General features: G+C 53.4%; 2 protein-coding genes across 4 annotated transcripts in view; both read left to right on the top strand.

The window, feature by feature from the left end:
* The first annotated feature begins 449 nt into the window (after positions 1–449).
* Positions 450–9,888, top strand: LOC105478609 (kaptin, actin binding protein). 2 transcript variants are annotated; one of them, XM_011736099.3, is made up of 12 exons: positions 450–571; positions 706–856; positions 1,408–1,492; positions 1,567–1,621; positions 4,065–4,140; positions 4,258–4,331; positions 4,677–4,786; positions 5,134–5,211; positions 7,317–7,392; positions 8,151–8,286; positions 8,377–8,559; positions 9,497–9,888. In XM_011736099.3, the coding sequence occupies exons 1-12, from the start codon at positions 465–467 to the stop codon at positions 9,623–9,625; spliced, it is 1,260 nt and encodes a 419-aa protein (XP_011734401.1). In that variant the 5' UTR covers positions 450–464; the 3' UTR covers positions 9,626–9,888. The 2 variants fall into 2 exon arrangements, with proteins under 2 accessions (XP_011734401.1, XP_011734400.1); XM_011736098.2 differs by lacking the exon at positions 450–571 and adding an exon at positions 1,203–1,285 and having other exon boundaries at positions 572–856.
* A 3,080-nt stretch (positions 9,889–12,968) lies between these two features.
* Positions 12,969–24,778, top strand: part of LOC105478608 (solute carrier family 8 member A2) — a 45,184-nt gene continuing 33,374 nt past the window's right edge. Inside the window, exons 1-2 of one of the 2 annotated variants that reach the window (XM_011736095.3) lie at positions 12,969–13,175; positions 18,491–19,181. In XM_011736095.3, the coding sequence (XP_011734397.1) occupies positions 18,507–19,181 (675 nt within the window). In that variant the 5' untranslated portion in view covers positions 12,969–13,175; positions 18,491–18,506. The remainder of the gene's footprint in view (positions 13,176–18,490; positions 19,182–24,778) is intronic. The other variant, XM_011736096.3, reaches the window with a different exon arrangement.

Raw genomic sequence — 24,778 nt, 5'->3', positions numbered from 1 at the left:
CAGAGGTTGCAGTGAGCTGAGATCGCACCACTGCACTCCAGGGTGACAGAGCAAGACTCTGTCTCAAAAAAAAAAAAAAAAAAAAAAAGTGAACTGTGGAATTACCTTGTTTGGTTTCCAGTACTGACCGCTCGTTACTAGCTGTGTGATCTTAGGCAAGTTACTTTACCCCTCTGTGCTTCAATTCCTTCATCTGTAAAATGGATTTAAGTACCTACCTCCACCCCCTTGCAAATTTTTAATAAATTATATGGAATGCACTTATAGTAGTTCCTGGCACATAAGGGCAATATTAAGTTTTACGATGATGATGATTCGACCTTCCACACAGCATAGAGCGAGAAGCCGTGGCCGCCACCTCCCACCTCTAGTCACAGACTCCTTATGGCAGCCCCTTGGTCCAGAAATGGAAAGGAGAAGAGTGCGCAGGCGCAGTGGGTCAAAGTTGCCTGGGAGACCCGAGCATGCAATCTGGCCGCCATCTTGGGAGAGGGCAACGCCAGCAGCTTCTTGTACGTCATCAGCCTGCGCAACGGCCGGGCACCCGGCGGTTCAGGTCGCTTAGAGAGTCGTAGGTTGGGTAGTGCGGGTTGCGGCGGGGACTGCCGAGAGGGTGCGTAACTGAGGGGCGTGATGGGGGAGGCGGCCGTGGCCGCGGGGCCTTGTCCGCTGCGCGAGGACAGCTTCACGCGCTTCTCGTCGCAGAGCAATGTGTATGGGCTGGCAGGCGGCGCCGGCGGGCGCGGGGAGCTGCTGGCCGCCACGCTTAAAGGCAAGGTGCTCGGCTTCCGCTACCAAGACCTCCGACAGAAAATCCGGCCAGTGGCCAAGGAGCTGCAGTTCAACTACATTCCCGGTGGGTGGCGCTATGGTGCTGGGAGGGCCCTGGAACGTGGTGTTGAGAAGGCTTCTGAGGCTCTCTCTGAGCCGGGTCACCGTGCTGGGAGAATGGAATCGGGGTGGTTTAAGGGGGTCACTGGGATCAGGAGGCAGGCATAGTTGGGGCCTGGATGAGCCTAGGGTTTCAGGATTCTTCAGACTTACAGGTCAGGATCCCTGGTACCCAGGGAACAGAGGTCGGGTGATGGCTGTCAGGACTCAGACCAGAGGGCATGATCATTGCGGTGGCCGGAGTTCACCATGTTTGGGAGATCGGAGTCATGAGTCTGCCTGACACTGAACTTAGAACTCTCCCCTCCCAGTGGACGCGGAGATTGTCTCCATTGACACTTTCAACAAGTCACCCCCCAAGCGGGGTCTGGTTGTGGGGATCACGTTCATCAAGGTACCTAGAGCCCCCTCCACCTCCCTTCGCCCTCCTCCTTACACACATGGTGAGTTCCACTGAGCTGCCCTAGATCCCACCTGCCACCCCTGCCCTCCCCTGAACCCCGTGTCCTCCCCCAGGATTCAGGGGACAAGGGCAGCCCCTTCCTGAACATTTACTGCGACTATGAGCCCGGCTCTGAGTACAACCTTGACTCCATTGCCCGTGAGTGAGGCGTGGACGGGAGGAGGGAGAGGGTCCCCAGCAGGTCCCCCATGCTCACGTGCCCGTCCCTACAGAGAGCTGCCTGAACCTGGAGCTCCAGTTCACTCCGTTCCAGCTGTGCCATGCAGAGTGAGTGTCCCCTGGGCATCCGCGCCCACCCCACTGTAAATGTAGAAACCCTGAGCTCTCAAACCCCTTCTTTACTTACAGACCCCTGTAGTCTGTTTCCCCTTTTGGAAAATAAAGAGGTTGTACTAGATTAGAGATTGAAAACTAAAATGCCAGCCGGGCACGGTGGCTTACACCTGTAATCCCAGCACTTTGAGAGGTCGAGGTGGATGGATCACCTGAGGTCAGGAGTTTGAGACCAGCCTGGCCAACATGACGAAACCCCGTCTCTACTAAAAATACAAAAATTAGCCGGGATGGTGGTATGCACCTGTAATCCCAGCTACTCAGGAGGCTGAGGCAGGAGAATCACTTGAACCTGGGAGGTGGAGGTTGCAGTGAGCCAAGATTGCACCACGGCATTCCAGCCCAGGTGACAAGAGCAAAACTCTGTCTCAAAAATAAATAAATTAAATTAAACTAAAATGCCTTTGGGGACCAGGGAGGTCGTGTGAGAATGGAAAGCACAAGTGTAATGTAACAGGTAGCATGTGTGCACACACGCATATGCAGCTGAGGTTGGAAAGCTGTAGCTAAGTGGAGACCACGAACTTGCCCACAATCAGATTCTATGTTTGTTTTTTAGAGCATCGTGCTTTTTTTTTTTTTTTTTGAGATGGAGTCTCGCTCTGTTGCCAGACTGGAGTGCAGTGGCTTGATCTCAGCTCACTGCAACCTCTACCTCCCAGGTGCAAGTGATTCTCCTACTTCAGCCTCCTGAGTAGCTAGGATTACAGGCTCATGCCACCATGCCTGGCTACTTTTTATATTTTTAGTATAGATTGGTTTTCACCATGTTGGCCAGGCTAGTCTCGAACTCCTGACCTCAGGCGATCCGCCTGCCTCAGCCTCCCAAAGTGCTGGGATTACAGGCGTGAGCCACCACACCCGGCCCAAGCATCATGATTTTAAGGTGGCCATAGACCAGATGGCCAAGGGGCCACCACCCTGCCATTCCTGAACTAGATAATCTGAGAGACTTGATGGAGCACCTGGGAATTCTGGGAATTCTGCACATCTAGAGTTCCCAGATTCTAACGTTCTAGAGTCTGACATTCCAAGATCAGAGATGCTAAGTTTTCTAGAGTCGTAAACTCTAAGATTCCAACATTTGAATGTTCTACAGTAAGATAGAAGACAGAATCTTCTGAGGTTCTGTAATGATAAATTCCTGACATTCTTTTTTTTTTTTTTTTTTTTTTTTTTTTTTTTTTTTTTTTTTTTTGAGACGGAGTCTCACGCTGTTGCCCAGGTTGGAGTACAGTGGCGCGATCTCGGCTCACTGCAAGCTCCGCCTCCTGGGTTCATGCCATTCTCCTGCCTCAGCCTCCCGAGTAGCTGGGACCACAGGCGCCCGCCACCACGCCCAACTAATTTTTTGTATTTTTAGTAGAGACGGGGTTTCACCGTGTTAGCCAGGATGGTCTCGATCTCCTGACCTCGTGATCCGTCCGCCCGCCTCGGCCTCCCAAAGTGCTGGGATCACAGGCGTGAGCCACTGCGCCCGGTGACATTCTCATCTTTCAAGGAGATAGAACATAGACCGTCTAGAATACCAAGGTGCTAGAACCCCAACGTGTGTGGAATCCATTCTAGAGTTCCAGATTCCATTCCAGAACACAGATGGTCTAGAGCAGGGATTGGCAAACTTTTTTTGGTAGAAGTCCAGATACTAAATATTAGGCTTTGAGGGCCAGTCTGTCACAACTACTCACTTTGCCATTGTAGCCAGAAAGCAGCCATTGACACTGTGTAAATGAATGAATGTGGCTGTGTTCCAATAAAACTTTATTTACAAAAACAGATAGTGGGTTGGATTTGGTCTACAGGTCATAGTTGGCCAACCCCTGGTCTAACAGGTGAGAGTTCCCGAAACTGAAGATTCTAATTGCGCTAATGTTCTTCTTGCTAGGATTTGGATATTCTATCATTCCGTGAATCTGAAATCTGTGATGGCAAATTTTAGAAGTTTTAGTATTTCTAAGGAGACAGAAAACAGCACTTCTAGAATACTGGGGTTTCAGATTGAAGAGGTCCTAGCTTTCTAAGGTTCTACAGTTCATTCTGGAGTTGCACATTCCATTCCTAAATCCACAGAGCGAAGGTAGGAGTAGATGCGGGGTCTAAGAGTGGGAGGTTCTAGCAAGCCATGTTCCCTCAATTCTGAGATTGGGAGGTACATTCCCTGATTCTGAGATTCTCTGAGGGCTCGTTTCTACAGTTGTGTATTTCAAGGAGATAGAGTACTCAGGAGCTTGAGCCCTGAGATTCTAACCCTGGGTCTAGTGTTTGGATCCCAGAATATTAAGGTTCTCAACAGGCCGGGGTTTTTGCAAGAGGAGAGTTCTGGTTCTCAGACCACATGGATTCCACTACCTTGGGTTCTAGATTTCTCTGCTTTCAGGGTCCAGGTCGGGGATCAACTGGAGACTGTGTTTCTCTTGAGTGGGAATGACCCGGCTGTTCATCTCTACAAGGAGGTGAGGCGGGGAGGCGTGCTGGGCAGAGCCCTGTGGGGTTCACTGTGGGCTGGCGCTGGGTGGGTATATGTGTGAAACTGACTTAAGCGGGGGTGGGGTGGGTCTTGGTTCCCCCAGAACGAGGGGCTGCATCAGTTTGAGGAACAGCCCGTGGAAAACCTCTTCCCAGAGCTGACGAACCTGACCAGTAGGTAGGAGAGGCCCCGAAAGAGGCCATTGGGGACCGGGGCAGTGACCTCAGAGAAATCAGGCGGTGGGACCTTAGAGAAATTGGGCACCAGGGAGGAGCTCAGAAAAACGAGTCCACGGCCTGACTTCAGAGAAATTGATCAGCAGGGGTGACACCAGAAAAAACAAGAGGTGGACTCAGCCCTCGGGTGGTGAGAATTGACCCCAGAGGAATTGGGCGGTGAGGATTATCCAGCAGGAATCAGGGTCCCAGGGCTACAGGGAGGGGCAACTGCCCCTGGGGAGGCAGAGGGGCGGGGCTGGGCCCAGCAATGGCCCTCGGTCCTGTCCATCCATCCGCCCGCCAGCGTCCTCTGGCTGGACGTCCACAACCTCCCCGGCACGTCCCGGCGCCTCTCAGCTCTGGGCTGTCAGAGTGGTTATGTCCGTGTCGCCCACGTGGACCAGCAGAGTCGAGGTGAGGGCCACGGTGAGGCGGGGTAAGGGGTGGGGTTGAGGGCTGGGGGCGGGGCCAGGGTGGGGCTGAGGACTGGAGCTAGGTGGGGTAGGAGAGGGAGGTAAGGGGGTTGAGGGATGAGGGTGGGGCTAGCCGGGCGGGGCTAGGGTGGCGCCAAGGGCTGGAGCTGGGTGAGGTAGGGTAATGGGGGGAAGGGATGAGGGTGGGGCTTGGGGGCGGGGCTTGGGAGAGCTGCGGAGGGGCGGGGCTAGGGTGGGGCTGAACGGTGGCGGGGAAAGGCAAAAGTTTCAGGGCTGGGGGCGGGACCGGGGTGGGGCTGGGGCACTGAGTCCTCGCTCTCCACGCAGAGGTTCTGCAGATGTGGTCGGTCCTGCAGGACGGCCCCATCTCCCGAGTGATCGTGTTCAGCCTCTCGGCCCCCAAGGGTGAGCTCTGGGTTTGAGGGGATGGGGAGAGAGCGGTGGAGGGAACGTGTCGGGGGAAGAGACAACTCTGCATTCTTGGGTCCTCCCACCCAGATTTGCACCCCTCTCCCAAAGTGTCCAGCCCCCAGTCCCTCCCTCCTGCATCCCCCACTCCAGGCCTTGAACTACAGTGCACCTCTTCCCTCCCCTCCCCTCCTGTGAATTTAACTTCCAGGACTGGCACATGGGGCCTAACCCATATATTTTCTGTTAGGGTCCAGAGTTGGTCTCCTCACTTTGGTGTAACCTTAGCCCCGCAGCCTGGGGCTGAGCGTCCACCTCTCCCTCTGTACCCTAACCTGCACGTCTCACATCGGGACTTCTTCACCCCACTCTGTGGCCCCTTCACTGTGTCTCTTGCTGCAGTCTAGCTCCCGGCTATGCTCCTGGACTCACCACCGTCCCACCACTCAGAGTCTAGCCTTTTCCCCAGTATGCTGATCATTCCTGCTCCTTTACTGGGGTCTGTCCCTGACTGGCATTTTGCTTTTTTAAAAAAGTTTTGACTAGGCGCGGTAATCCCAGCACTTTGGGAGGCTGAAGCAGGCAGATCACCTGAGGTCAGGAGTTCAGGACCAGCCTGACCAACACGGTGAAACCCCATCTCTACTAAAAATACAAAAATTAGCAGGGTGTGGTGGCGGGCGCCTGTAATCCCAGCTACTCGGGAGGCTGAGGCAGAAGAAGGGCTTGAACCTAGGAGGTGGAGGTGGCAGTGAGCTGAGATCACACCACTGCCCTCCAGCCTGGGCGACGGAGTGAGACTCTGTCTCAAAAAAGAAAAAAAAAAATTATTTCAATCACTTTGGGGACACAAGTGGTTTTGGTTGCATGGATAAATTCTATAGTGATGGATTCTGAGATTTTAATACACCCATCACCCGAGTAGCATCTGTTGTACCTAATGTGTAGCTTTTATCCCACACCCTCTCCCACCTTCCCGCTTCTGAATCTCCAAACCCCATCATATACTCTGTATGCCTTTGTGTACTCATAGCTTAGCTCCCTCTTCTGTGAGAACATACATTTTTTGGTTTTCCACTCCTGTGTTACTGCACTTAGGATAAGGATCTCCAGTTCCATCTAAGTTGCTGCAAAAGACAACATTTCATTCCTTTTTATGACTTGTGTAGTATTCCATGGTGTATATATGCCACATTTTCTTTCTCCACTCATTAGTCGATGGCCACTTAGGTTAGTTCCACATCTTTGCAGTTGTGAAGGGCTGCTGTAAACATACATGCACAAATGTCTTTTTTTTTTTTTTTCCCCAGAGAGAGTCTGGCTCTGTCGCCCAGGCTGGAGTGCATTGGCTCAATGTCGGCTCACCGTCACCTCCACCTCCCGGGTTCAAGTAATTCCCCTGCCTCAGCCTCCTGAGTAGCTGGGATTACAAGCGTATGCCATCACACCGGGCTAATTTTTGTGTCTAATTTTTGTGTTTTTAGTAGAGACGGGGTTTCACCATGTTGGCCAGGCTAGTCTCGAACTTCTGACCTCAGGCGATCCGCCTGCCTCGATCTCCCAAAATGCTGGGATTACAGGCATGAGCCACCGCCCCCGGAACCTCAGACTATCATCTAACACCTATTTCTCCTTCTGGTGTCTGACGTTCATAATTTCTGTCATAGGCCAATCTCTTACCCTCCTCTGTAACACAGCCTCAAGAGTTTTTCCAGAGATCTAACCTGCATGTCTGTCATTAAAGGGGCCTGGGGTATGACGAGGAGCCCAGAACCTGTCCCCACAAAACCATTCCCCTCTTCATTCATGTTGTTTTTTTTTCTGAGACGGAGTCTCGCTCTGTCACCCAGGCTGGAGTGCAGTGGTGCGATCTCGGCTCACTCCAACCTCCGCCTCCCAGGTTCAAGCAATTCTCCTGCCTCAGCCTCCTGAGTAGCTGGCATTACAGGTGCCTGCCACCATGCCTGACTAATTTTTATATTTTTAGTAGAGGCGGGGTTTTATCACGTTGACCAGGATGGTCTTGAACTCCTGACCTCAGCTGATCCACCCGCCTCGACCTCTCAAGAGTGCTGGGATTACCATTCATGTTTCTTCTCCAGAGACCAAGGACAAGCCAGCACAGGATGAGTACAGCGTGCTTGTGGCCAGCATGTTGGAGCCAGCAGTGGTGTATCGGTAAGGGGGTCTGAGACACATGGGTGTGGTCTAACCTTGTTTCTTTGCGCTGTGGTCTAACCTTGTCATTCTCCACAGTAAGTTCCTTTGGGTGGATTACTCAGAGCTGGACAAGTAAAGATACTTGTGACCCAGGGGCGGGGGCTGTGAATATTGAAGTCTAGACTTGCAGGGAATATGTTGAGGTAGGGGGGTGGGAGCAGAGATGCCCCCTGGAGTGGATGTAGTAGGTGTGCTGGCAAATGGCTAATCACTGGCTATGCACGAGGAAAGCCCAGGTTTGTAGCATTTACCAGAGTTTCCAGAGTGTAAATACTTCTGCTACAGTGGCTTTCGAACCATGAACGTGATTACATGGGAACGTTTCCCAGTCAGCTCTCGGAAGTGACTATGGCCAGCTGTGGCACCCCTCTCGGGGTGGTGAAGGTGTCCGGCCAGGACTAAGCCCTCTTTGGGGTCCCATGAAGGCAGTGTGGGTGTCTAGATTGAGGACACGTGTGTCTGAATCCCCAGATGGGACCCTGTGGCTTTCCATCTGGGAGTGAGGTGGTCCCGGAGGTGAAGGGCTTGAGTGCACAGGTGGACCCCTCGCTGGATCTATGAATATGTCCAAATCTGAGATGATGTCTAGGCTTCCGGAGGACCAGTGTGTCTAGGCCTGAGAAGGGAAGCAGTACCGGTGCCCAGCTCAGCGTCTGCCAAGGGTGCCGGGCACTGCAAGCTGACCCCAGTCTGTCTGCTGCATTTGGGACCCTCAGGGACCTGCTGCACCGGGGCCTTGAAGACCAGCTTCTCCTGCCCGGCAGTGACCAATTTGACAGCGTCCTCTGCGGCCTGGTCACCGACGTGGATTTGGATGGGCGGCCAGAAGTCCTGGTGGCCACCTACGGACAGGTGGGACCTGACGGTTGGAGCCACCCCCCACCGGCCTCCCTCCACTGTGCTCCCCGTCTACCTGTGTGACCTCACTCTCCACCCCTGCAGGAACTGCTGTGTTATAAGTACCAGGGCCCAGAGTCGGGGCTCCCTGAGGCCCAGCACGGGTTCCGCCTGCTGTGGCAGCGGGGCTTCTCCAGTCCCCTGCTGGCCATGGCTCACGTGGACCTGACCGGGGACGGGCTGCAGGAGCTTGCCGTGGTCTCCCTGAAGGGCGTGCACATCCTGCAGGTAACCCCGGCTCTCGGGGAGAAGGGTTGACCTCAGCAGTTTCGGGCAGCGGGTGCAGGCCACCTCCCAGGGGAGGGAGGAACTCATTTCTGGTAGGCAGTTCCTACCGGCCAGGACAGCTCCCAGGAGAAAGGGGCACCTGTGAGCGCTCACAGCAGCTGGGGTGGGGGCACCGGCCTGATGAAGATTTATTTATTTATTTATTCTTTTATTCTTTTATTTTTGAAACAGAGTCTTGCTCTGTCACCCAAGCTGGAGTGCAGTGACTTGATCTCAGCTCACTGCAACCACCTCCCAGGTTCAAACGATTCTCATGCCTGAGCCTCTCAAACAGCTGGGATTGCAGGTGCCCGCCACCACGCCCAGCTAATTTTTGTATTTTTAGTAGAGACGGGGTTTCACCATGTTGCCCAGGTTGGTCTTGAACTCCTGGCCTCAAGTCATCCGCCCACCTCGGCCTCCCAACGTGCTGGGATTACAGGCGTGAGCCACCGGCCCTTTTTTTTTTTTTTTTTTTTTTGAGACAAAGTCTTGCTCTGTTTCCCAGGCTAGAGTGCAGTGGCGTGATCTGAGTTCACTGCAACCTTCACCTTCTGGGTTGAAGTGATTCTCCTGCCTCAGCCTCCTGAGTAGCTGGGATTATAGGCGCCTGCCTCCACGCCTGGCTACATTTTATGTTCCTTCTAATCTCATTTCCTTACATTTGGGTCTAGGCTTTGTCCCTCCCACCGGAAATTCGCTTAAGGCCACTCCCCTTCACCCCATCACAGAGGCCCATTCCCATCCCACACACTGTGATCTGCTCTCTGCCCTCCCACCTGAGCCGAGCTCCTGGCCTTTGGAGTTGCTTCACTCCAGACAGTCCCGCCATGATGTAACCTTCCCCCTCTGCAGCTCTTCCTCAGCTCCGTCCCCCTCCTTCTCTTGTTCCCCACAGCACAGCCTGATCCAGGCCTCGGAGCTGGTCTTGACCCGGCTTCGACGTCAAGTGGAGCAGAGGAGACGTTGGCTACAGGGGTCGGAGGACGAGGCAGGTGCAGGGCCAGCTGAGAATGCAGCCTCTTAAGCACCCACGCACCCACTCTCCCCAGACCTGGGGCGACTCATGGCGTGCTCACCGCCACCTGCTGGTGGGGGGTGTCCTGAAGGACAGGATGCTGTCCTCAGACCTCCCCAGGGTGGTGAAGCTGTGCCCTGAGACCCCAGCTAACCCACTTCTCTCTCTGTGCCTCAGTGTCCCTATTTGAAAGCAGGGATGATCCCGACCCACCCTGTCCACTCTCGATGAGAACTGGCTAACTGATGGTTATTTATATGTCCAGAAGAACAGCATTTCCCAGTTGTCTCGATTATTTTGTTCGGCAAGCATTTGGTGGGCACCTGCTGTATGCCTGGCTCTGTGATGGATGCTGGATTCACCCAGAGGAATTGAGGGAGACGGATTTGGGGGAGAGGGAATCCAAGGCTAGACCCAGAAACAGGATGGAGGTTAGGTCCCAGGGTAGAACCCGAGAGAAAGAAATGAGGTGACACCTTAGCAGAAAGGCTAAAGTTAAACCGATGTGGAACAGACTGTGTAAAGTGGAAGGAAAAGAACTGAGGTTAGACCCCAGCAAGTGAATTGAGGTTAGACCCTAGTGGAGTGGGCTGACATGAGACGCCGGTGGAAAGATCTAGATCTGAGGGTAGATCCCAGTGGAAAGGCAAGGAGCTTGAGCGTTTAGAGGAAAACTTGTGGATAGAAAGGGCTGCTGTGGGAGAGCAGTGGTCCATTTGTAGCAGAGGGTCTGAGGCTAGACTCCCTATGAATAATGCTGAGGTTGGACCCCAACAAAAAGTAGGTATGGCCAGACCCCTGCAAGGGGCCAGGGTTAAACCCCAGCAGAAAGTGAGCTTAGTTCCCAGCGGGGAGCACTGAGGCAAGACCCAGGGAGAAGACTTGCAGGCTAGACCGTGCTAGAAAGGGCTAAGCTTAGACCTAATCTAAAATGCCCAGGGGGTTGGGGGCCCAGGGAGCGGGAGACAAGCCTGATTCTCCCAGCCTGTGGTGGTAGGAGTTGCCTTGCCTGTGGTCTTGTGTGTGTGTGTGTGAGACGGAGTCTCATTCTGTCTCCCAGGCTGGAGTGCAGTGGTGCAATCTCTGCTCACAGCAACCTCCGCCTCCCAGTTCAAGCGATTCTCCTGCCTCAGCCGCCTGAGTAGCTGGGATTACAAGCGTGCATCACCATGCCCGGCTAATTTTTTTTTGTATTTTTAGTAGAGACAGGGTTTCACCATGCTGGCCAGGCTGGTCTCAAACTCCTGATCACAGGTGATCCGCCCGCCTCGGCCTCCCAAAGTGCTGGGATGACAGGCGTGAGTCACCGTGCCCGGCCTCCTGTGCTCCTTTCTGTATTACCAGGGGAAGGAATCAGAGGCCTGTGTCTCTAGGACCAGTGGAGGGCGGGAACGATACAAGTCTTGTCCTCCCTCCACTGCAGGCCAGGAATAGAATCTGGGTCAGCAGGGTTGGGGGATGATCATTTCCTGGGCCATATCCAGGCTGGGGGCAGGAGTTGGGCAGGACACCTGCTTCCTGGGGGGTTCAGGGGAGAGGCAGACACTGTAGTCATTCTGGCCATCTGTCTGCCTCCCGCTATGGAGGTCCACCCAGAAGTCTGACCACCAGCACTGACAGAAGACCCAGCCACCAGTTGTCTACCGAGCGTTTATGGGAGTTAGGAGCTCAGCAACTCCTGGCCATCCCTGTCTTCACCCTCTTTCCCAGAAGCCAGGCCCAGGCGTGGGAAGTTGCAGGGAGCCGGATCCTCTCCCTCCCCTGGCAGCAGGCCTGATGGTGTCCAGCCAGGACTGGCAGTGGGCAGGACCGGTGGCACGAGCAGGGCCCCCTCCCTCCCACTGTCCACCTGCGGAGAAGGAGCACTCCACACTGACTCACACACCATCACCCCCTGTCGTGGGGGGGAGTGGGATTGGGAGTGGGTGTAGTGATGGTATGCCTTGCAGAGGTGTGTGCTTGTGTGGGGGTATGTGTGTGGGCCCATCAGAGGGCGTGTGAGTTTGTGTCTTCAGGAGCCCAGGCCACCTGCCTGGACCTTTGCAGTTCATTTCTGTTTCTTTTTTTTTAGAGACGGAGTCTCACTCTGTCGCCTAGGCTAGAGTGCAGTGGCATGATCACAGCTCACTGCAGCCTCCACCTCGCAGGTTCAAGCGATTCTTCTGCCTCAGCCTCCCAAGTAGCTTACAGGATTACAGGTGTGTGCCACCTCGCCCAGCTACTTTTTGTATTTTTAGTAGGGACGGGGTTTCGCCTTGTTGGCCAGGCTGGTCTCAAATTCCTGACATTAAATGATCCGCCTGCCTTGGCCTCCCAAAGTGCTGGGATTACCGGCGTGAGCCACCGTGCCCGGCCTGCAGGTCTCTTCTTGCCTTGACCCGTCCTCAGCCTGGGGAATTGTACGGTGCAGCAGTTAAGGGTGTGGAATCTGGAGCCATATTTACCACCTCGTGCCTTGGTTTCCCTGTCTGTAAGTGGAGCTCATAATAGCATTTACCTCACAAAGTTGGTGTAACGGTCGATTGTGTCAACATATGTCCTGAATTTATTAAAAAAAAAAAAAGTTAGAACATGCCAGGTGCGGTGGCTCTTACCTGTAATCCCAGCACTTTGGGAGGCCGAGGCAGAAGGATTGCTTGAGCCCAGGAGTTGGAGACCAGCCTGAGTAACATAGTGAGACCTTGTCTCTTGAAAAAAAAAAAAAAAAATGGAGGGAAAAAGCCTGGCGTGGTGGTGGCGGGCACCTGTAGTCCCAGCTACTCGGGAAGCTGAGACAGGAGGATTGCTTGAGCCCAGGAGGTTGAGCCTGCAGTGGGCTGAGATCGTGCCACTGCACTCCAGCCTGGGTGACAGAGTGAGACCCTGTCTCAAATAATAATGTGGTGCCGATGCCAGGCACGTGGTCAGGGCTGCCTGTATGCATGGCAGCTGTTGTTATTCTTATTAATGGGTGTCTTTGTGGTTGTTTCTGGCCTCCTTTGTGAGGCTGTGCAGGCACAGTATGTGAATTTGGATCTGACTCCAGCTAAACATTCTTGCCCTCCCCCTAGTTCTGTGAGTCTGTAACTATTTGTAGCTGTTGGCCCTTGTATGGCTGGGAGACTGTGTGCGTGTGTGTGTGTGTGTGCGCGTGTGTGTGTTGGGGGGCGGGGGCTGCTTCTGAAACGCACAGGAGCGCCCTCCGCTGCTGTCCCCTGCCTCTGGTGCTGAACCCGGAGGCTGGGGAGGAGGCTCGGGCTCCCTGCTCCTCCCGCCCTGTTCCCCCAGGCCCCTCCCCGGGCCTCCCCCGCCTCCCGCACCGCCTCCCCTCTGCCCGCCTCCGCCTCCTCCCCCTCTCTCTGGCTCCTCCCCCTCTCTCGCTCCCTCGCCGACTCCCCCTCCCCCGTGTCCCTCCCCTCTCCTCCTCTCCTCCCTCTATCCCCTCTCCCTCCCCTCCTCCCTGGCTCTCCCTCTCAGTCTCCGGCTTTTCTCTCTCTCAATCTCTCTCTCTCTTTCGGGCGGAGTCGCCCACCACTGCCAGCCCAGCGCTGGGGGGACCTGCTGCAGGCTGTAGCTGCAGGTAAGAGACCCCATTGGTGGGTGGGTGGGGGCGTGGGAAAAGGACGGGGTTACCCCAGGCGCGGAATGGGGGCGGTTCGGGAAGCCTGAAGCTGGCTTCCCTGGGCTGGTTTATGGAGGTGGGGGGCTGCCTGGCCCAGCATGGGTACCTTCTGTGGGGTGGGAGTGCCACCAGCCGCCCCAACACCTTCAGCCCCTCCTGGTTCTCAGGCGGCTGGGGAGGGGGGCCGCCTGGGTACTTGGGGAGGGAGGGCACCCCGCCCCCACCCCGTCTGGGGCACCCCCCCTCCCGCGCTCTCTACCTCCGCCCCCGCCTTCCTGTGTCTGGGTCTCATCTTTCTGTCTCTCCACATCTCTCAGGGGTCTCTGTCTAGCAGAGTCTGGCCGCCTCTGGGAGTCTCTGTCTCTCAGTCTCTCACTCCTGTCTCACTCTCTGTGTCTCTGTGCCGGGGGGCTCTGTCTCTACTGTCTCTAAGTCCTGGGTTTCTCTCTCCTTTCCTCTTGCGCCATCTCTGTTTCTCTGTGTCTCTGTGTCTCTGCTTCTCTCCCCTGTCTCAGCTTTCCAGTGTCTGTCTCTGTCTCTGCTTTCTCCGTGTCTCTGTCTCTTCCCATGTCCGCATCTCTCTCTCCCTCTCTCTCTTTCTCTCTCTCTCTCCCCCTCATCTCCATCTCTGTCTCTGGGTATCTCAGTCTCTGTTTCTGTCTCTCTTTCCTCTTCTCTGGCTCTCCCTGGGAGCCAGTGCGCCCTCCTCCTACACACTGCTGTCTCCGCCCCTGGCAGGGGAGACCTGGAGGAAGAAGATCTCCCCCACCCGCCAAGTGGGCTCCCCCAGGCCTGGAGTCCTCTAAACTCCTCTCCCCACTTGAGCCGAGCTCCCTTGCTCTCTCTGGTCCTCCCAGCCGGCACCCACCCCAACTCTCCCCTGAGAACCCAGCCCGCCTCCCCTTGCCTTGTTTCTGACATTCTGAGGCTGGTCCTTCTTGCAGTTCAACCGGTAGCCTTTGTAGTAGAGATGAGACCAGACCTCCCTTCAAGCCAACCTCCCCATTCTTCCTGGTATAACTGGACCAGTCCTTCCTACCGTCTAACTTCCATACCTCTTGCTGTTTGTTCAGCTCTTGATTCATTCATTCTTGTTGATAATTACTGAGTACCTTTCCTGCTCCGGGCAAGCACTGGGTACTGGGTTAGACCAGGCCAGTCCTTCCTGCAGTCTCACTTCCATCCCTTTCCTGGTGTGCCAGCCTCACACCTGTCTCAGTGGGGGTGGGTCTCAACAGCTTCTCCACCACCTCTTGGGGGGTGCTGAGAGGGCCCTGGCCAACACTCTGTCTGCCTTCCTTGAGTGAAGGGGGCCCTGGAGAAGGTGGGCGAGAGAGTGAGTGATGGAGAAAAGGTATGAGGCTGTGCCTGTAGCCCTGGTCTGTGTGTGTGTGTGTGTGTCTCCCTGGCTGCAGGTGAGATCCCAGCCCTGTGTGACAGTGCCTGCAGGGGGCTTCAGATGACTTTAAAGAGCACTAGGTTAAGAGCCCTGTTCCTCCTTTGGACCTCAGTTTACCTATTATCAGTGTATCACAGCCCCAAGCACCCAAACCCTGTGATGTGATCCCCACACTGGACCATTTCGAGGTGGTTGGGAGCGCCTGGGCTCACGCTGGGGCAGTAAATGTGCATGTTTAGAAGTCTGAGGGCCAGCCCCCCAACACAGGCACAGTCAGGAAAGTACCCCTCGCAGCACCGCCCCACTGTGGGGTGGCAGCGTGAGGGATATGAGGGACGGGTCTTACCTGGCACGCCAGACTGCACCCACCCCCAGGCACGCAGTCCCGTTCTTCTGACCAAGGACCCAAGAGGCGCGTGAGGTGGAACAGGGGTGCTCACTGCTGACCCGTTGGCCACGGGCCCACAAAGGGAGGGAGAGATGGCCCTGGGAGATGGTGCCTGCCATCTGCCCTCCCCATTCCCACCCTGGGCTCCACCTGATCCTTTTGCCCCTGGATTCTAAAAGCAGATTGGGTTTCAGGGCTGCTGGTGGATGGAGAGGCAGAGGCAGGAGCCGGGAGCAGAGGGAGCCCATGGTCCCCAGTGACAGGGCTCAGACCTCTCGGTCATTCATTTCACAAATATTTATCTAGTGCTTTCTCTCCCTGACTGCTCCTCCCGCAAGGCCCCAGCGAGAAACCAGGTTTTGCAGGAAAAAGGGATTGCACTAGGCTGTACTTGGCCCAGCCCCTGGGCTAGGAGGGTGGACATGAGAACCCCCATCACCTGGCCCTGGTCTCCCTTGAGAACTGCAGCAGCAGGGGCAGGTGGTTAAAGCTGAGGGAGGAATTCCCAGGCCGAGGCTCCCTCCCAGAGAGACTGGGGTTTGGTTTGCTGCTTTAGAAGAATTCCTGACTCCTGTTTCTCCTGAAAGCCGGGGAGGCGGAGGGAGAAGGGAGCACAGTCTTTGCTTTGGATCCTGGTGGGTTTGTAATTATGCCTAAGTTGTTGCTAATTAGGGGGCTGCTAATTAGACGTATCATTAGGGGCCTTGCTGAGGGGGCTAATTGTGCAGTGCCCTTTAAGAATCACCCCTGTCCCCCGCCCCTGCCTGCACACACACACGCACACACGCACACAGGCATGCTCCTCGCTTGCTCTCTCCTTCTTGGGAAGTTCTGCCAACACGCTGCCTCCCTCCCCCAGAGGAGCCAGCTCCCAGCCCATGGGTACGTGGGTGTGAGTTGGGGACAGGCTGTGGGTTAGACGCTCAGAAGAACTTTTCAGGCAAATGGAAGCCCCTGGAAGAAATGAGGCTGGTGGCAGAGGGGTCTGGGAGCGTGGAGGCTCCCGGGACACCTCTCTTCCTCTCTCCCTCCCTTTTTGATAAGCCACTGGGTTACCATGGCAACGCGAGGGTGGGGCGGATGAGCTCAGAGTCAGGGCCACTCTTGGAGAGACAACCTGGGAGCCAGAGTTGGTGCTGGATGATGTGGGCAAGTTCCGTAACTTCTCTGCACCTTGGTCCTCTCACCTGTGGAATGGAGGGGCACTCCCCAAAGGGGGAGGGTGTCATTTTGGATGGGGTGTTCGGGGAAGGTGACATCAGAGTGGAAACCCGAAAGGGAGGAGGGAGCAAGGCTAGTGGATATGTGGGGAAGAGTGGGCTGGGCACGGTGGCATGCGCCTGTGATCTCAGCACTTTGGGAGGCCAAGGCAGGTGGAGCGCCTGAACCCAGGAGTTCAAGAACAGCCTGGGCAACAAAGAGACTCCTGGCTCTACAAAAGATTAGCTGGGTGTGGTGGTGCATGCCTGTACTTCCCGCTACTTGGGAGGCTGAGGAGGGAGGATCGCTGAGCCCCGGCGGTCGAGGCTGCAGTGAGCTGTTATGGCGCCGCTGCACTCCAGCCTGGGTGACAGAGCGAGACCCTGTCTCAAAAATAAATACACAAATAGAGAAGTGTGTTCGAGGAAGGGGGAACAGCAGGTGCCAGGGCTCCAAGGCAGAAGCTTGTCTGGTGAGGCTGAGGAGCAGAGGGGAGGCGAGGGTGGCTGAGGCAGACTGGGTGACGGGGAGAGGGCAGAAAAAGAGGCCAGAGAGGGATTCGGGGCTGGATTGTGCAGGACCTCACAGGCCCTGGAGAGGACATTGGTGCTGTGAGTGAGATGGGAGCCGTGGGGGGTTCTGAACAGCAGAGGGATGATGCAAGCCGATTTGTGGGCTTTTTTTGTTGTTGGTTTGGTTTTGGTTTTTTTTTGAGACAGAGTCTGCTTTTGTCGCCCAGACTGGAGTGCAATGGCATGATCTCGGCTCACTGCAACCTCCGCCTCCCTGGCTCAAGCAATTCTCATGCCTCAGCCTCCTGAGTAGCTGAGATTACAGGCACACGCCACCACACCTGGCTAAATTTTTTTTTTTTTTTTTTTGTATTTTTTGTATTTTTGGTAGAGACAGGGTTTCACCATGTTGGCCAGGCTGGTCTCAAACTCCTGACCTCAAGTGATCCACCTGCCTCGGCCTTAAAGTGCTAGGATTACAGGTGTGAGCCACCGTGTCCAGCGATTTGTGTTTTAAAAGGAAACCCAGATAAGACACGATAATAGCCACTCAAACTCAGCACCAGAGGCAGGGAAAGAAATAAGGAAACAGTAGATCCCCCACACCCACAAATGAGACAGAAGGCCCGGCCCAGGGCCTTGGATGTCACAGCCCCTAAGGAACTGCACCACTTACAGAGCCTGGGGAAAAGCCCAGATCAGACAGAGGGAAGCCGGAGAGACTGATGCCTGCTACCACCTTGGGGAGGGACATGAATGAGACCCTCCAGCAACCCCTCCCCAGCCCTACTTGAAACAGACAGACATGGTCCAACACCCGCCACAGCCCAAATCCTGCGCAAGAGCTTTCATAGGGCCGAGTTGGAGACTGAATCTCCTAACAAACTCAGAGCCTCCTGCTCCCTGCCTCTCAGTGAATTTTGCAGTTTGTGTGCTTTTGTGCCTGGCTTCATTCAGCCGTTGTGATATCTGTGAGATTCATCCATGTGCTGGGTGCAGCAGCAAATAATTCACTCCCTTTTCAGTGCTCTATAATATTCCACTGTGTAAATCCTCCAAACGTCTATCTCCATTTTACTGCTGATAGGCCTCTGGGTTGTTTCAAGATTGACGCTATTATAAATAAAGCTGCTATGAACATTCTTATTTTATTTTATTTTATTTGAGATGAAGTCTCACTCTGTCACCCAGGCTGGACTACAGTAGTGCCATCTCAGTTCACTGCAACCTCCGCCTCCCAGGTTCAAGCGATTCTCTTGCCTCAGCCTCCCGAGTAGTTGGGGTTACAGGCTCCCGCCACCCTGCCCAGCTAGTTTTTGTATTTTTAGTAGAGACGAGGTTTCACCATGTTGGCCAGGCTGGTCTCGAACTCCGGACCTCAGGTGATCCACCCACCTCGGCCTCCCAAAGTGCAGGGATTACAGGTGTGAGCCACTGCGCCTGGCTCCTTAGTGGACATAAGGACCTATTTCTCAGGCACATACCGAGGAGCAAAACTGCTGAATTGCACGATGCGTGGTGTGTTCGGCTGTAGTTTCCCGAAGTGCATAGACCAATCTGCATTCCCACCAGCAGCGCACGGGGGTTCCTCTGTCCTTATCTTTCAGTCTTTCTCTCTCTGTGTCTCTCTGTGTCTCCGTCACCCTGGGTCCCCATCCTCCCTGCGTTGGTCCTCAGCTTCTCCCCTAACCCTCCTTCCCCAGTGAGCTTTGACCTTTGTGTTACAGAAAGGGGTTTGCTTCCCTCACCCAGACCTCCTCCTCCTTCCCCACAGGACCCCACCACCCCCCATGGCTCCCCTGGCCTTGGTGGGGGTCGCACTCCTCCTGGCGGCTCCCCCATGCTCCGGGGCAGCCACCCCAACCCCCTCCCTGCCGCCTCCCCCGGCCAATGACAGCGACACCAGCACCGGGGGCTGCCAGGGGTCCTACCGCTGCCAGCCGGGGGTGCTGCTGCCCGTGTGGGAGCCCGACGACCCATCGCTGGGTGACAAGGCAGCACGGGCAGTGGTCTACTTTGTGGCCATGGTCTACATGTTTCTGGGAGTGTCCATCATCGCCGACCGCTTCATGGCGGCCATCGAGGTCATCACATCAAAAGAAAAGGAGATCACCATCACCAAGGCCAACGGCGAGACCAGCGTGGGCACCGTTCGCATTTGGAACGAGACAGTGTCCAACCTCACACTCATGGCCCTGGGCTCCTCTGCCCCCGAGATCCTGCTGTCAGTCATCGAGGTCTGCGGTCACAACTTCCAGGCGGGTGAGCTGGGCCCAGGCACCATCGTGGGCAGCGCTGCCTTCAACATGTTTGTGGTCATCGCCGTGTGCATCTATGTCATCCCAGCCGGCGAGAGCCGCAAGATCAAGCACCTGAGAGTCTTCTTCGTCACTGCCTCTTGGAGCATCTTCGCCTACGTTTGGCTTTATCTCATCCTTGCTGTTTTTTCCCCGGGTGTGGTCCAGGTGAGCAAAGACCCATGGATGCTTTCTTGATGCATGTGTGTCTGCAAAATCCAGAGAGGTGGCTCTTGGCTTGGAATGTTGATTGGTGTATTTGCAGAAATGCACGCTCACATCTGAGAGGGCTGCTAAGTACAGTTGTGCAGGTCACAGACTGCACAAGGGGATTAAGCCAAACAGGGCAAGTCCTGCTGGGGGGAGCTGGAGTCCTGCTGATGCTACCCAGCCATATCTCTGGAGGGTGCAGCAAACATTGATTTGCCCGGAGGGATGCACTGTTTTGCACTTAATAACAGTACGCTCATTTGGAAGGGGCACCTTTTAGCTCCAAAAGGGTGTTGTATGTACTAACAGAGCCCCTGTGATCTGTGTAATGCATGCTAGGTATGTTCACATGTTTTCCTACACTCCCTACCTTTTGCATAATTGAGTCCCGCTTTTGCAATAAGACATCCTCCATTCACATAATTCATACTACCCTCGCATATAATCCAGCCTTGTGTTTTCCGACGTTGCTAATTGACTTGAGTAACTTAGTGCAATTTGCATAATTTATCCACAGGCTTGCATAGATACATACCTACATCTGCATAATTTAGCCATTTGCCAGATATGTAATCACGGTTTGCATGATTCATTCATTATTCATCATCAGTTTCTGATGTTTGGATAATTTATGCCACTTCAGTGTAATGTATACTCTCATCCAACGCAACATCGATATAAGCCCAGTGACTGCTTTGCATAATTTATTCCAATAGTGAGACAAAATTTAGACCCACAGCTACATAATTTATACCTATATTCTCATAATCATTAGCCTTTCGCTCAGCCCGTGTCTTAACCTGCATACTATGTAGTCTTCCTTGACAACGTTTGCCTAATGTATTTCCCACAACCCCATGACTGCCTCCTATATTTGCATAATTTATTTATGGGCCTGGCCTAATTCAGTCACACACATGCATAATTTATTTGCAGGTGTCCAGGATTCATTCACACATGTGTGTAATCTATTTTTGCCTATCTGTCAGGTTTCTGCCAGTTACAGTTTCTTCCCAGGAAGGATCTGAAGCTACAGACAGAAAAATGCCTTGTGGGTTTTCTATGAAGGAGGATATATAACAGAGAGATCAGAAGCCACAGTGAGGAAAGGGGAGGACAGTGACACCAGAAGACAGGGCTCCGGAAAGAGGGAGAGAGAAAGAGGAGAGAATTTCCCATCTGCCATGGTGAAAAGCATGCAGTGATATATCATATAGTTTAAGGTGCTGTTAAAATGAAGTCAGTGTCCTGACTTAGGCTTTCAAAAAGGCTTTTGAGGCCAGGTGTGGTAGCTCACGCCTGTAATCCTAGCACTTTGGGAGGTCGAGGCAGGACCTGAGATCAGGAGTTTGAGACCAGCCTGGCCAACATGGTGAAACCCCATCACTACTAAAAATACAAAAATTAGCCTGGCATGGTGGTGCCCGCCTGTAATCCCAGCTACTTGGGAGGCTGAGGCAGGAGAATCTCTTAAACCTGGGAGGCGGAAGTTGCAGTGAGCCAAGATGGCCCCACTGCACTCCAGCCTGGGTGACACAGTGAGACTCTCTCAGAAAAGAAAGAAAAGAAAGGAAGAAAGGAGAATGTAACAAATATTTTGTTACATCCCTTTATTTCTGCTGATATGAAATTCTTAGGTAATAACAGAGAGATCTTGTAGCCTCAGAGTTTGATCCATGCACCTGAAGCCAGAGATCTGGGTTCAAATCCCACCTCTGCCTTTCCCTCACTGCCTTTCCCTCACTGTGTGGCAGGTTCCTTAGCTTCTCCATGCCTCAGTTTCCCCACCTGTAAAACGGGGATCATGAGAGTGCTGACTTCATAGGGCTGCCATGAGGATTAACTGAATTGCTCTGTGTGGAAAGACTTAAAATAGTCTGCCTGGAACAGAGTAAATGTTAGCTATTCATTAACAAACTCCCCTATGCATTTGGCTTCCAAAAAGTCAATATAATGTCCAAACTGTGTTACAAAGAAAAGATTTCTATTTTTTTTTTTTTGAGACGGAGTCTTTCTCTGTCGCCCAGGCTGGAGTGCAGTGGCATGATCTTGGCTCACTGCAATCTCCACCTCCCAGTTTCAAGCTATTCTCCTGCCTCAGCCTCCCAAGTAGCTGAGATTACAGGTGTGCGCCACCACGCCCAGCTAATTTTTGTATTTTTAGTAGAGACGGGATTTTGCCATGTTGGCCAGGATGGTCTTGAACTCCCGACCTCAAGTGATTACAGGCGTGAGCCACTGTGCCCAGCCTAAAGAAAAGGTTTCTAACAGAACAGTGCATTTCCACCTGGAAATGCTTCATCACAACTACCCTCATGACAAGGGAGCCAAATGCAGGCATCGATTTATAATGAATAAGTTGGGCTTCAGAGAAAGAAAAAGATCAGAAACCATTGCATGCAAGAAGTCTAGGAAGAGGAACAGGTAGCCGCGAGACTTAAAACAAGTGTGTTTGGAGTATGTGAAACCATACATAAGGCCGGGCACAGTGGCTCACACATGTAATCCCAGCACTTTGGGAGGCTGAGGTGGATGGATCACCTGAGGTCATGAGTTCGAAACCAGCCTGACCAACATGGTGAAACCCCATCTCTACTAAAAATACAAAAAATAGCTGGACATAGTGGCGGGTGCCTGTAATTCCAGCTACTCGGGAGGGTGAGGCAGGAGAAATGCTTGAACCTGGGAGGTGGAGGTTGCAGTGAGCTGAGATTGGGCCACTGCACTCCAGCCTGGACAGCGGAGATAGACTTCATCTCAGGAAAAAAAAAAAAAAGACACTTAAAAAAGATATAAACGATATACATAAGCCGGGCGCAATGGCTCACGCCTGTAATCCCAGCACTTTGGGAGGCCGAGGTGGGCAGATTACCTGAGGTCGAGAGTTCAAGACCAGCCTGACCAACATGGAGAAACCCTGTCTCTACTAAAAATACAAAATTAGCCAGATGTGGTGGTGCATGCCTGTAATCCCAGCTACTCGGGAGGCTGAGGCAGGAGAATCACTTGAACCCGGGAGGCGAAGGTTGCGGTGAGCCGAGATTGCGCCACTGCACTCCAGCCTGGGCAACAAGAGTAAAACTCCATCTCAAAAAAAAAAAAAAAAGAAATACGTAAAACAGAGTTATAAATTATCACTATCATAAACAGTGTTTTCACGGATAAGAACGTTAGTGGAGGGTTCTGAAATAAGCTGGCAAATGGGACATTTCTGTATTGTGTGGGACTGTCCTGTGAGTTGCTGGATGTCATCGGGCCAGGAAAGGCCAAGACCATGTCCCCCTCCCTAGTGATGATGGAAGCCCATAAACACCCCCAGATTTCCAATACTCTATCTCAGGGGTGCGCCTGCTCCACTGAGGCCTGAAAATGTCACAGTGCCCTCCCAGGCTGGACACATTCTTAGTGGGTGCTCTAGAAAAACATTGTGAATCGGCTAGAATCATCTTTTATTTACCTGCAGGAAGGAAGAAAAATCTTAGGGGTTTGGGATTGTCTTCTGATGAATAGACTCCCTTGCAATATACATAGTGGTAGGTTCAATTAATAGAAGGGAGAGAGTTCATTTCACAGCTTGCACTGAACATTCGGCTCCTTTTCCCAAATCTGCCTGTTGGTTTCATGCAGTTTTACTATTTGCAAGTCTTGCCTGTTCTCTGAGCCATCAGTAAACACAGTGATAGCAGGGTGTGGCAACTGGATCTTAGATATTTTTCCTACCAGGGTTGTTTTAAAGATGTTTCAGGGACCTTCTCTTTTTTTTTTTTGTTTTTGAGATAGAGTCTCACTCTGTCCCCCAGGCTGGAGTTCAGTGGTGCAATCTCCACTCACTGCAACCACCACCTCCCAGATTCAAGCGATTCTCCTGCCTCAGCCTTCCTAATAGCTGGGATTACAGGCACACACCGCCACACTTGGCTGATTTTTGTATTTTTAGTAGAGATGGGGTTTCACCATGTTGGCCAGGCTAGTCTCGAACTCCTGAGCTCAAGTGATCCACCCACCATGGCCTCCCAAAGTGCAGGTATTATAGGCGTGAACCACCGTGCCTGGTCTTCAGGGGCCTTTTCATCGTAAATACTCTTTTTTTTTTGAAATGGAGTCTCGCTCTGTCGCCAGGCTGGAGTGCAATGGTGTGATCTCGGCTCACTGCAACCTCCGCCTTCTGGGTTCAAGCAATTATCCTGCCTCAGCCTCCCGAGTAGCTGGGATTACAGGCATGTGCCACCACGCCCAGCTAATTTTTGTATTTTTAGTAGAGACGGGGTTTCACCATGTTGGCCCTCGTGATCCGCCCGCCTTCACCTCCCAAAGTGCTGGGATTACAGGCGTGAGCCACCGTGCCTGGCCCATAAATACTCTTTAATCTTTTCTTCTTCATCTTTGATGGGAAAGGTAACATTTGAATCTTTCCATGAATATCTTCAAGGTGAACCCTCGAGTCTTGGTGGATGCTTTTCATGTGCCAGGCCTGTGCCGGACCACCAGCAGACTGGGTCTTGGGCCTCCGTGGGCCCGAGATAATAGTACTAAATAATAATGATGGCGATGTTCTTCTTTTTTTTTTTTTTTTTTTTTTTTTTTTTTTGAGACAGAGTCTCGCTCTGTCGCCCAAGCTGGAGTGCAGTGGCCGGATCTCAGCTCACTGCAAGCTCCGCCGCCCGAGTTTACACCATTCTCCTGCCTCAGCCTCCCGAGTAGCTGGGACTACAGGCGCCTGCCACCTCGCCCGGCTAGTTTTTTGTATTTTTTAGTAGAGACGGGGTTTCACCGTGTTAGCCAGGATGGTCTTGATCTCCTGACCTCGTGATCCGCCCGTCTCGGCCTCCCAAAGTGCTGGGATTACAGGCTTGAGCCACCGCGCCCGGCCTTTTTTCTTCTTTTTTTTAAGACAGAGTCTTACTCTGTCACCCTGACTGGAGTGCAGTGACGTGATCTCGGCTCACTGCAACCTCCCCGTCCTGGGCTCAAGCAGTTCTCCCACCTCAGTCACCCAAGTAGCTGGGGTTACAGATGCACACCACCACACCTGGCTAATTTTGTATTTTTGGTAGAGATGGGGTTTCACCATGTTGGCCAGGCTGTTCTCGAACTCCTGGCCTCAGGTGATCCACCCACTCTGGCCTCCTAAAGTGCTGGGATTACAGGCGTGAGCCACCATTCTTGGCCAGGCAATGTTAATTTCACATCTTCAGTCTTTTTCATGTGTCAGAAACTGAGAATGCTGTGTGCTAGGAATGCATGTGCTCATTCAGTCTTGGAAATGTCCCCATTTTATAGACCAAGAGACGAGATAGTCATCCCTGTGGCAAAGCCAGGCTCCAAACTCAGAGCTGCCCTGGCTGTGCATTGGAACTGGTTTTTTTTTTTTTTTTTTCTTTTTTGAGACGGAGTCTCACTCTGTCGCCCAGGCTGGAATGCAGTGGCGCGATCTCGGCTCACTGCAAGCTCCGCCTCCTGGGTTCACGTCGTTCTCCTGCCTCAGCCTCCTGAATAGCTGGGACTACAGGTGCCCGCCACCGCGCCCGGCTAATTTTTTGTATTTTTAGTAGAGA

Source organism: Macaca nemestrina, chromosome 20 (assembly GCF_043159975.1).
Source record: "Macaca nemestrina isolate mMacNem1 chromosome 20, mMacNem.hap1, whole genome shotgun sequence".
NCBI lineage: Eukaryota > Metazoa > Chordata > Mammalia > Primates > Cercopithecidae > Macaca > Macaca nemestrina.
This window is presented reverse-complemented; position numbering and strand designations above follow the sequence as displayed.